This window comes from Bufo bufo, chromosome 3 (assembly GCF_905171765.1).
Source record: "Bufo bufo chromosome 3, aBufBuf1.1, whole genome shotgun sequence".
Taxonomy (NCBI): domain Eukaryota; kingdom Metazoa; phylum Chordata; class Amphibia; order Anura; family Bufonidae; genus Bufo; species Bufo bufo.
In genome coordinates this window covers 181343611-181356139 of record NC_053391.1, presented here as the reverse complement: position 1 = coordinate 181356139, position 12529 = coordinate 181343611, and the positions used below count along the sequence as shown (strand labels likewise).

General features: G+C 49.2%; 1 protein-coding gene across 3 annotated transcripts in view; it reads right to left on the bottom strand.

Moving 5' to 3' along the window:
• USP9X (ubiquitin specific peptidase 9 X-linked) overlaps positions 1-12529 on the bottom strand; it is a 155091-nt gene that overhangs the window by 16992 nt on the left and 125570 nt on the right. For all 3 annotated transcript variants that reach the window (XM_040423797.1, XM_040423799.1, XM_040423798.1), the window contains exons 36-39: positions 4958-5081; positions 4290-4515; positions 4033-4162; positions 3766-3951 (exon numbers count right to left, since the gene is read on the bottom strand). In XM_040423797.1, coding sequence (XP_040279731.1) covers positions 3766-3951; positions 4033-4162; positions 4290-4515; positions 4958-5081 — 666 coding nt within the window. The remainder of the gene's footprint in view (positions 1-3765; positions 3952-4032; positions 4163-4289; positions 4516-4957; positions 5082-12529) is intronic.

The following is a 12529-nucleotide window of genomic DNA, read 5'->3' as shown; positions in this document are numbered from 1 at the left end:
CAGAGAAGTCCAGCGGCTACCGCGTTAGCAATGCTACCTATATTCCGCTCGGGAGGGGGAAAATAGGGCCACACGGTACCACAAAGAACGACAGGTGCACACCACAATTAAGTAAGTGCAATGGCAACTGAAGGAGGCCCTCTATTTCACCAGAGGGAAACAGGGCCGCAAAGTACTCCATAGAGCCAGACAGGTGTAACGGTTGCAGAAATCTACCTAAGAAGCGAGTAAGATGGCTGTTTGGTGCACACTATGATGAGGTAGGTGCAATGGCCACGGCAATTGGAGGAGGCCTCAATATCTCGTCCGGTAAGGGAGAGAAAATGCCACATGGTAAACCATAAAGCCAGACAGGAGTAACGGCTACAGCATCCGGAGATGGTGCAGGTACTCTACCTATGAAGGGATCAAGGTGGCAACTTGGTGCCCACTAGACACAGAGAGGGGCAATTCTGTGGCAATTGAAAGTGGCCTCTATATCTCGCCCGTAGGGAGAAATGTTGCCGCATGGAACACAATAGAGCCCGCCAGGGGTATTGGCTACAGCATCAGGAGATGGTGTAGGAACTCTACCTATGAAGGGAGCAAGGTGGCTGGAAACAGACAGGGGCAATTGCAACGGCAATTGAAGGCGGCCTGTATGTCTCACCCGGCAGGGGGAAATAGTGCCACGTGGAACACCATAGAGCCAACCAGGGGTAATGGCTACAGCATCTGGAGTAAGTGTAGGAACTAATCGCCACGGCAACAAAAACAGGCCTGTATTCACTGATACAGGCTACTACAAAAGAACCTTTAGAGGCCGAGGAGGGTTACCAACCCTACAAGAGGCGTTTGCCTGAATTATCAGCTTGCCTGGAACATAGCCCCTGGTGAGGGGAACCAGGAAGGTCTGTCGTGTACAGCCTACGAGGGCGCACGTACCAGAGACACCACGTAGGTGTCCCAGTTGCTAAGCACGGAGACGGCTGGCTTACCAGTGCGGTAATTACCTGTGCAGGTAGGAGAGCGCCATCCGAAAGTCCACTAGAGGGACACCGAAACCTGGGTAGGGTAGGTTCCTCCGTGCACGTTTGTCTTGACCTCACAGAGGGCTTCTGTATGGTGGAAGACCGCCTGATGCTCTGTTCCGAGAGAATCGGTGCAGAGGTGTCCGCAGAGGCAACTGACAGAGAAGGCTTCGTCACCAGCCTCAGGCCTGTCCTGGGGAGACCCAAGGATGCCGAGGAGGGGTGGAAGCTAGTTAAGACCACCAGAGGTTGGTCCGTGGGCTACTCCTTGCGTGACCCTGTATCGACGTGAGCCTAGGGGGGAGAGGAGACCGCAATTCGTGGGTAGTGCTCCAGCGACTCCGCCGGGCATTGGGCGAGTGAGGCCGGGTTCCCATGGTTCGACAAGGAGGGAGCCCATTCAGGGGGGACCTACACAAAAGGGTGGAAAAAGGGGGGGACGACGACAAGGCGACCACATGGAAACCTCCGTAAGACAACGGACGCACGTGAAATACATGGCGATCCGATGAGGAGGCTGGGAGAGGAAGCCCTCAGAGCAGCAGGGCTGACCTAACTGTCCCCGGAGCCACTGTTCCAAGAGGTGCAGCAGCAGCAATATGGCAGGGCTGCAGGAGAATGCAGCAATTGAGAGGAAGGAGAGGGGGGGGGGGGGGGAGCCATCAGAGCAAATTAGCCAGAGGCTGCCTACCCGACCCCAGGAGCTGTGTCAGCGCGCCCCATGCAGGAGAAGATGGACCCGGTGAAGAGAAAGAAGCCGGAGGAAGAACCGCCCCTCTGACAGAGCAGGGCAGCTGGAGCTGGATTGGGTAAGGAGCAGAGGCCCCTCCCACGGAGGGAGGGAGAATGAGAGAGCCCGGGAAGTCAGGAGTGGGCGGAGAGAAGGCTCCGCCCCACGTGACCTGCGGCCTAGTCGGCCGAAAAGCCGGGGCCTAGATTAGGGAAGTGCAGCCGGAAACGGACGCTTGCGATCGCCGGGGCGTCCTGAAGCCGGGAGGAACACAGGGCCGAGGGGAATTGAGGAAGCCCTCAGGAAAAACACCCGAAAATGACCCCCATTAATGCTGCGGCTTCTGTGAAAGTGCCGGACCCAGAAGAGACATGGGCCTCTGCAGGTATTTTGGCCCCCAAATAACCCCCCCTTCATGGGGATAGGGGAGATAAAGTGGGTGGACCACCCAGCAAAGTGCCCCAGACCCTAAGAGGCCATGGGAGGGAGTTGGGGAAGGAGGGAGGGAGAAGGGGACTACAGGGCCCCCACAATGGATCCGGATCTCTACTTACCTTCCGATGTCTTCAGGCGCAGCAATGACCACCCCCTCGGCGGACTCCACACGGGAGCCGTGGGTCTACCGGAATTCCACTGCGGAAGCAGTTACAAGTGGGGACTGGGTGGCTGCCAGGTACCTGAGTACGCGCCCGCAGGGGGGCAACTAAAGTGGAACACGATGGAGCCACCCCTGCCGCAGGCCGAAACCTGCAGAGAAAGAAAAAATGATTGAAGAAAAAATAAAATAAAAAAGTAGCAGGATGACCTGCACAAAAAAGCAGGTCAGGTCTGCCTCCTATGGACACTAGAACAAGACTGAGCTGCCTAGTGTCTGTGGAGAGGGTATAGCCCAACGGGGAGGAGCCAACACTTTTTTATGTCTAGTGTCGCCTCCTAGTGGTAGTTGGACATATACCCATGGTGCTGTGTCCCCCAATGCCATGCACGATAAATGAGCTTTTGGGCATTATTAACCTGTCAACAATCACATTCAAATTGGAAAAACTCTCAAAAATGTCACTTTTAAATTCAAACATTAAAGGAGTTCTCCAATTTCTAGACGTTGAGAACTATTCTCAGGATAAGATCATCAATATCAGATCGTAGAAATATGACACCCCCACTGATCAATTGTTTTTGGCAGCCGCCGGCAGTGAAACAATATAGTGGACAGAGCGGAAGCAGAAGGCTCCATCCACTGTGCAGAGGCCATTTAAGTGAATGGCAGCAGAGTTGCAGTACACCTGTATGACCAATACACAGTGGCTGAAGTGTTGTTTCTGATGTGGCTGAAAACTGAGGATCAGTAAGGGTGCTGACTGCCTGATTCCACCGATCTGATGTTGATGACCTATACTGTGACAGTGATCAATATCTAAGACCCAGAAAATCCCTTTAAGGCTACTTTCACACCTGCGTTCGGTGCGGATCGGTCTCGTATCTGCACAGACGGATCCGCACCGATAATGCAAACGCATGCATTCTTCTTTTTAAAAAAAAGTCTAAGTCAAAACGGCTCCGTCCTGACTTACATTGATAGTCAATGGGGGACGGATCCGTTTTCAATTGCACCATATTGTGTCAGTGAAAACGGATCCGTCCCCATTGACTTACATTATAAGTCAGGATGGATCCGTATGGCTCAGCATCGTCAGGCGGAACGGAGCCAAACTGATGCATTCTGAACGGATTCTTGTCCATTCAGAATGCACTGGGGCTGAACTGATCCGTTTTGGGCCGCTTGTGAGAGCCCTGAAACGGATCTCACAAGCGAACCCAGAAACGCCAGTGTGAAAGTAGCCTAGCATGTGCAGAGACCCCAAAAGTGTACCAACGTCATAAATACCAATAATTACTGAACAAATCTAACCCATGCTAAAAACTAAATATATAGCTGTGGCAGGGGACTGCAGGTAAATCTACTTTCTTCTATACAGCCCCACAGGGGAGACACATTAAGCAACACATTTAAATGTTGCACGTTACCATTTATAGAAGACTGCATACGCGATGATACATCGCAACACCGGATTAGTTGTGACACTACAGTGTACAATTTGCCCAATTCAGCATACTGATATTTGATTGGAGGACCTGGCCCTTCGTCCATTGCTACTAGCATAAAAGTTGCAGGCACATTGAGTTTCAAGAGCTGGGTCTTTTCTTGCATGCCTGAAAATAAAAAACGCGGTGTTAAAATTCACTCTTAATGAATAATAATAAAATTTAAACACAAAGATGTTTTTTTCTCACCAAGATTAGCATACATGACGAAAAGGTTGAAGTACTGCTGTAAATGACGTCCATGCTCCGACACTTCTCTTCTCAGAAGGTTCAAGACTGCCCGTAGCAACTGATCGCTCAGGGTCAAATTATCATAAGCCTGAAAAGTGTAAAATGAATATAGATAGGACCCAGAATTGTGATCCACACTGTAGAGATGAGCGATAAACTCATTGCAAATGTTAGCAAATGAATGGCCCTGCTCAAAAGGAAAAATGGAAGCATACCTGACTCGATGGTCCAGGTGAGGCAAAGGGTAGAGTACAGGGTCCATCTTGCAAAGAAAAATGTGCAATAAATACTACAAGTTTTGCAAAAGCTCCTCTAACTTCAGCACTGGGGCACTCCAAAAGATATTCTGAAAAGCGATTTGGAAAGGCGAAAAGAACTCCATGTGCAAACCAGTAGCGAACATTCTTGCTATGGCGGAGTAAGATGCACAATGCATCATACCTACGAAGAAGCATTGAACATAGTCAGCACACAGCATCTCACATCACATCACAATATCTTATGCTATAGGAAATGTATCACCTATCTATACATATTACCAGCCTAGATTTAGTTTCTAATGGGTTCTTTCTTTACATTACCGTCCATCATCCTACTTGAACTGTTGCTCTAAGTCGCATGGCCATAGGAAACCTCAGTCAGAAAACAAAAACCTACTGATTGCTATGGAAGAATGTTGTGGGCATGCGCTGTGAAGAGCGCAGCAAGGGGGAAGCAGCGAGCCTGTGTTCTTATCGGAGGACTACTGGGAAGTAACTTCTTAATAGAAAAATTCTACAAAAACACTGAAAGATGAATTTGCATCAAATTGTCCACTTTTTGCTACCTCAGGTACATTGTACCTCATCTGGCAGTTACATAAGGTTAACAGACACCGTCTCACCAGTCACTGGCAGGACCACGGACGACTTTCTTTGTATGGAATCCTGAAGTGAACAAGAATTTAGCAGCAAGCTGTATACTAATCATGGTTATTTCTTCTGGCTCAGGCATCAAATGTTCTTGTCCTAAAAATATACAAATATATATGTACAATATACAAGACCCAAAAACTTTGTACACAAGAAAAACACCTAAATGCTACAAAATAATCATTCAATAGGAAAGTGTCACCTTTACATTTTTAAAGATTAACCCCTTAGGGATCTGGCTCATTTTCACCTTAAGGACCAGGCCATTTTTTGCAAATCTGACCAGTGTCACTTTAAGTGCTGATAACTTTAAAACGCTTTGACTTATCCAAGCCATTCTGAGATTTTTTTTTTCGTCACATATTGTACTTCATGACACTGGTAAAATGAAGTAAAAAAAAATTCATCTTTATTTATAAAAAAAATACCAAATTTACCAAAAATTTGTTAAAAATTGCAAATTTCCAAGTTTCAATTTCTCTACTTCTATAATACATAGTAATACCTCCAAAAATAGTTATTACTTTACATTCCCCATATGTCTACTTCATGTTTGGATCAATTTGGGAATGAAATTTTATTTTTGGGGGATGTTACAAGGCTTAGAAGAAAAAAAAACTTTTTAGGGACCACTACAGGTCTGAAGTCACTTTGTGAGGCTTACATAATAGAAACCACCCACAAATTACCCCGTTCTAGAAAAACTACACCCCTCAAGGTATTCAAAACTGATTTTACAAACGTCGTTAACCCTTTAGGTGTTGCACAAGAGTTATTGGCAAATGGAGATGAAATTTGAGAATTTCAATTTTTGGGCAAATTTTCCATTTTAATAAATTTTTTCCAGTAACAAAGAAAGGGTTAACAGCCAAACAAAATGCTATATTTATTGCCCCGATTCTGTAGTTTGCAGAAACACCCCATATGTGGCCGTAAACTACTGTATGGGCACACAGTAGGGCGTAGAGGGAAAGGTGCGCCGTATGGTTTTTGGAAGGCAGATTTTGCTGGACTGGTTTTTTTGACACCATGTCCCATTTGAAGCCCCCCTGATGCACCCCTAGAGTAGAAACTCCATAAAAGTGACCCCATCTAAGAAACTAGACCCCTCAAGGTATTCAAAACTGATTTTACTAACTTTGTTAACCCTTTAGGTGTTGCACAAGATTTAATGGAAAATAGAGATACAATTTCAAAATTTCACTTTTTTGGCAGATTTTCCATTTTAATATTTTTTTTTCCAGTTACAAAGCAAGGGTTAACAGCCAAACAAAACTCATTTATGGCACTGATTCTGTAGTTTACAGAAACACCCCATATGTGGTCGTAAACTGCTGTACGGGCACATGGCAGGGCGCAGAAGGAAAGGAATGCCATGCGGTTTTTGGAAGGCAGATTTTGCTGAAGTTTTGTTGGTACTAGTTTAGGGTACATATGATTTTTGGTTGCTCTATATTACACTTTTTGTGAGGGACGGTAACAAGAAATACCTTTTTTGGCACTTTTTTTTGTTATTTACAACATTCATCTGACAGGTTAGATCATGTGGTATTTTTATAGAGCAGGTTATCACGGACGCGGCGATACCTAATATGTATACAATTTTTATTTATTTATGTAAGTTTTACACAATGATTTCATTTTTGAAACAAAAAAGATTTTTGGTGAAACCCACCTGTAAAATCTTTTTCTAGTCTTTTCCATTGGGGGACACAGACCATGGGTATAGCTTAGGCCATTACTAGGAGGAGACACTATGCAAATAATAAAAAACAGCTCCTCCTCCACTGGCTATACCCCCATGCTCCAACAGGAGGACCTCAGTGCGTGCAAAAGCAGTAAGAGAAGGAGATCAGAGACCAAATATTAACAAAGAAAAGCAGAACCAAGGAACAACGCCATCGGGCCGTTAACCATAAGGTCCCACTAGAATAGAACCAACCCCTCCTGCAACAGACAAGAATGGGTGGGAGCTGTGTCCCCCAGTGGAAAAAACGAGAAAAAGATTTTACAGGCGAGTTTCACAAAAAAAAAAAAAAAGTCTCCTTTTCTCGCTCATTCCATTGGGGGACACAGACCATGGGACGTCCTATAGCAGTCCATGGGGTGGGAAGACCAGCACCTCCAGAGGGAAAACGTCCAACGGTTAAACAGGAAGCACAACCTGCAATACCTTGCGCCCTAGGGCAGCATCAGCAGACGCCAAAGAGTGCAACTGGTAGAACTTTGTAAAGGTATGTAAGGACGACCAGGTGGACACCTTACAAAGTTGTGATGTAGAAGCTTGATTGTGCCTGGCCCAGGAGGCCCCGCTGGGGGAACCCTACCCCGGGATCGATAGGCCATGGCAATAGTCGACCGAATCCACCGAGCCACAGTGACCTTGGAGGCCGCCAGACCCTTACGAGGCCCCTCAGGAACCACAAAAAGGGAGTCCGAGCGGCGAAAAGGGGCAGTAACCGACAGGTACACCCGTAAAGCACGGACAACATTCAGAGAATGGAGAGCACGCTCCATGGAATTCGCCGGAGCGGGGCAAAAGGATGGCAGGACTATGTCCTCATTAAGGTGGAAGGTGGAGACCACCTTGTCCTTGTGGAAGACCAAAAAGGGCTCCTTAGAGGAAAGGGCGGCCAGCTCCGATACCCTCCTGATAGAGGTGATGGCCACCAAAAAGACCACCTTTCAGGTGAGAAAACTCAGGGAAATGTCCCTCAGGGGCTCAAAAGGAGCCGCCTGAAGAGAAGACAGAACCAGGTTCAAATCCCAGGGGGGCAGAGGAGGGATATACGGAGGGACCGAATGCGCCACCACCTGCAGGAAGGTCCTCACCGGACCTAGCAGAGCCAGAGAGCGCTGAAAGAAAATGGCCAGAGCGGAGACCTGACCCTTCAGAGAGCTCAGGGACATTCCCATCTCCAGACCCGACTGGAGAAAGGAGAGGACCACTGGAACGGAGAATTGAAGGGGAAAAAAGCCCATCTTCTCACAAAAGGCAAGAAAGGCCTTCCAGGTACGATAGTATATCCGGGAGGAAGCTGGTTTCCTGGCTTTGATCATGGTCTTCATGACAGAGTCCGAGAAGCCCCTCTTCTTCAAGATGGCGGTCTCAACAGCCACGCCGTTAAACGAAGTGGTTGTAAATTCTGGTGGAAGAGAGGTCCTTGAGACAGTAGGTCCTCCCTGAGAGGAAGAGGCCACGGAACGTCCGCCAGCATCCGAGTGACCTTCGAGAACCAGGTGCGGCAAGGCCAATCGGGGGCGATGAGGATGGTCGGGATTCCTTCTGCCGCGACCCTGCGAAGAACCTTTGGGAGTAGAGGCAATGGTGGGAAGACACAGAGGAGTGCGAAGTCTTGCCACGGAGACACTAGAGCGTCCACCCCGTACGCCTCCGGATCCCGAGCTCGGGCCAGGAACATGGGAACCTTCTTGTTGAGCCCGGATGCAGAGACCACTCTCCCGGATCCACCCTGTTGCGGCTGAGAAAATCCGCCGTCCAATTTTCGACACCTGGGATGAATACTGCAGACAATATTGGAACATGAGCCTCCGCCCACTGGAGGATCCTCTTCACCTCCTGCATCACCGGCCGGCTGCGGGTCCCGCCCTGATGATTGATGTAGGCCACGGCTGTGGCATTATCCGACTGGATCCTTACCAGGAGACCAGTTAGGAGGGGGGTCCAATGAGACAGAGAGGAAAATTGCTCTGAGCTCCAATATGTTGATCGGAAGATGGGCTTCCACTTCTGACCACACCCCCTGAACCGTCCGAGCCTGGAGAACGCCGCCCCAACCCAGGAGACTGGCATCGATGGTGACTACTGTCTACGAGATTGGGAGGAAGGATTTTCCCGAAGTCAGATTCTGAGAGGACAGCCACTACGGGAGTTCCATGTGAACCCGAGGAGGAAGGCGGATCCGAGAGTCCAGACCCCTCGATGTCCTGTCCCAGAAGGACAGGATCGCCTGCTGCAGAGGCCGAGTGTGAAACTGGGCAAAGGAGACTGCCTCGAAGGAGGCCACCATAAGTCCCAGAACCTGCATGCACTCCCGGATGGAGAGACACGGGGAATGTAGAAGGCGAGACACAGACTCTCGTATCCTTGAGAACTTGCAATCCGGGAGGGATACCCGGGCTGCAGTAGTGTCCATACTCATCCCCAGGAAGGTCACCCTCTGGGAAGGTTGGAGAGAGGACTTCGGGAAGTTGATCAGCCAGCCGAACTGTTGAAGAGTCTGAACAGTGATGCTGACGCTGTCTTCGGCCTGGGGACGAGAGGGAGCCTTTATCAGAATGTCGTCCAGGTAGGGCAGCAGAGATATGCCCCTGGTACGGAGAAGCGCCATGATTGGCACCAAGATCTTTGTGAATACCCGCGGGGCTGTCGCCAGCCCAAAGGGAAGGGCAACGAACTGATAATGACGGTCGCCAATGGCGAAGCACAGGAACCTGTGGTGAGATTCTGCGATAGGGACATGCAGATAGGCGTCCCGGTTGTCCACCGACGCAAGGAACTCCCCTGGAAGAAGAGAAGCAATAACGGAGCGGAGGGATTCCATCCGGAACCTCCGCACCCACAGGGACTTGTTTAACAGCTTCAGGTCTAGGACGCACTGATCCCTCCTTCTTTGGCACTACAAAGAGATTTGAGTAGAAACCTGCCCCCTGTTCCTCCAGCGGAACTGGGACAACTACTCCCCTGACCAGAAGGGAAGACACCGCTTGTAAAAGGGCTGAGGCTCGGGCCAGATCCCCCGGAACACGAGACTGAAAGAAACGTTCGAGGTCTGGAAACAAATTCTATCTTGTAACCGGAAGTTACAATTTTCAGGGCCCAGGCGTCTTGAACGTGAGCTCTCCAGACATGCTGAAAGGAGAGCAGACGGCCCCCCCACCGCAAGCTGTGGGGGCACCCCTTCAGGCGGAGGACTGCTTGGGAACCGCGGGGCGGGCAGAACTCCCCTGGAACTGTGCCCGCGGGCGCCAGGAAGGTCGAGGCTTAAAGGAAGGCTTCTTGTGAGAATCTTGAGAGCCGCCGGAGGAGGGGGCTGTCGCAGACCTGGAGGAGGAGAAGCGCCGAAAGAACTGGTTTCTAGAGCCAGAGGGGCGAGCTCTGAAGGCGCGCTTGGATCGAGATTGGGGCAGGTGTGTACTCTTGCCCCCCGTAGCGTTAGAGATAATCTCATCCAGCTTAGCACCGAAGAGCCTGGAGCCCGCAAAGGGGAGGTTAGTGAGGGAGCGCTTGGAGGAAGCGTCCGCGTCCCAGACCTTCAACCAGACCTCCCTGCGCTGTGTGACACGCGAGTGCTAACGTCCAATGAGGCCTCACAGAAGAATGTTGTCGCCTGGGACATCTGGAGGATGAAGTTTAGGGTGTCCGCAGACCTGAGGCGTCGCTTTCGATTTTTGGGAGGCCCCAGGTCTTGGCATGATGGTGGCAATCCCGGAGTCAGGGTCTCCTAAAGTTTTGCAGAACACTATCAGTCCTACCGTGACCTGTGAGGAGCTGGAGTAGCAGTCAAGCGTGGAGAGGCGCTGATGCAAAGCGGAAGCGTCGAAGCTGACGGGAAAGGCTCCGCCCCCCAGTCGCGGCAAAAAAATAAACTAAAAATATATCTAAAAAAAAAATCGCGCGCGGGAATATGAAAAAAGGCAGACACCGGCTCCGAAAATGGCGCCCACCGCCAGGATACAGGGGACAAGAAGGAATCCCTCCTCCCTCTCAACCAGCCGGCCCTCTCACATGTAAGCCCTAAACAATCGTGCCAGTGTGAGCACAGGGGGAGGGGGAGCTGCAGGAGAGCCGATGTACTTATCTGAGTCCTGCAGTCTACACCCTCTGTTCCGGACCAGCATGGGGTCACCTCTTCAGTCATCTGGCACAAGGAGTGGCAGTGCACTGGATAGAGGGCAGGACTAGGTGAACCCGGATCTGGTAGACCACCGGAGCTGCAGGTCGAGCCAGATTCCACTTATCTTCTGGGGGGAAAGGGAGGTAGCCAGGGACGGCCATTCGACGCCGGCACTCGCTCCACTGAGAGACGAGGGACGCACCATGTGACCCTGCGTCCTCTGTTTAGAAAAAAAACAAACAGGAGAAGAAAAGACTACAGAGACAACCCTGCAGGAGCAGGAGTGTCACCTCCTTATCCGACACTAAGCTAAAACTGAGGTCCTCCTGTTGGAGCATGGGGGTATAGCCAGTGGAGGAGGAGCTGTTTTTTATTATTTGCATAGTGTCTCCTCCTAGTAATGGCCTAAGCTATACCCATGGTCTGTGTCCCCCAATGGAATGGGCGAGAAATCATGTTTTAGTGTCTCCATAGTCTGAGAGCCATATTTTTTTCAGTTTTTGGGCAATTATCTTAGGAAGGGTCTCATTTTTTTTGGGATGAGATGACTGTTTGATTGGAACTATTTTGGGGTGCATATGACTTTTTGATCGCTTGCCATTACATTTTTTGTGACGCAAGATGACAAAATTGCTTTTTTTACAGTTTTTATTTTATACAGTGTTCACCTGAGGGGTTAGGTCATGTGATAGTTTTATAGAGCCGGTCGATACGGACACGGCGATACCGAATATGTATACTTTTTATTATTTATGTAAGTTTTACACAATGATTTCATTTTTGAAACAAAAAAAATAATGTTTTAGTGTTTCCAAAGTCTGAGAGCCATAGTTTATTCAGTTTTTGGGCGATTATGGCTACTTTCACACGAGCGTTCGGGTGTCCGCTCGTGCGCTCCGTTTGAAGGGGCTCACGAGCGGCCCCGAACGCATCCGTCTGGCCCTAATGCATTCTCAGTGGAGGCGGATCCACTGAGAATGCATCCGCCTGCCAGCGCTCAGCCTCCGCTCCTCTCAGTGAGCGGACACCTGAACGCTGCTTGCAGCGTTCGGGTGTCCGCCTGGCCGTGCGGAGGCGAGCGGATCCGTCCAGACTTATAATGGAAGTCAATGGGGACGGATCCGCTTGAAGATGACACTATATGGCTCAATCTTCAAGCGGATCCGTTCCCCATTGACTTTCAATGTAAAGTCTGAACGGATCCGCTCAGGCTACTTTCAGACTTAGAAAATTTTCTAAGTAATAATGCAGACGGATCCGTTCTGAACGGATGCAAACGTCTGCATTATCGGAGCGGATCCGTCTGATGAAACATCAGACGGATCCGCTCCGTACGCTAGTGTGAAAGTAGCCTATCTTGGGTAGGGTATGATTTTTGCAGGATGAGATGACGGTTTGATTGGTACTATTTTGGCGTACATGCGACTTTTTTGATCACTTTTATTACCTTTTTTGGGAAGTAAGGTGGGCAAAATTTCAATTTTCTCATTGTTTTTATTTTTATGGCGTTCACCGTGCGGGGAAAGTAACGACCGTTTTATAGATCAGGTCGTTACAGACGCGGCGATACCCAATATGTGTAGTGTATTTTATTTTTTTAATTTTTATTCAGTGATAAATGTTTTTTTTTTAATCTTTACTTTTTTCACTTTATACATTTTTTTGACCCAGACCCACTTGGTTCTT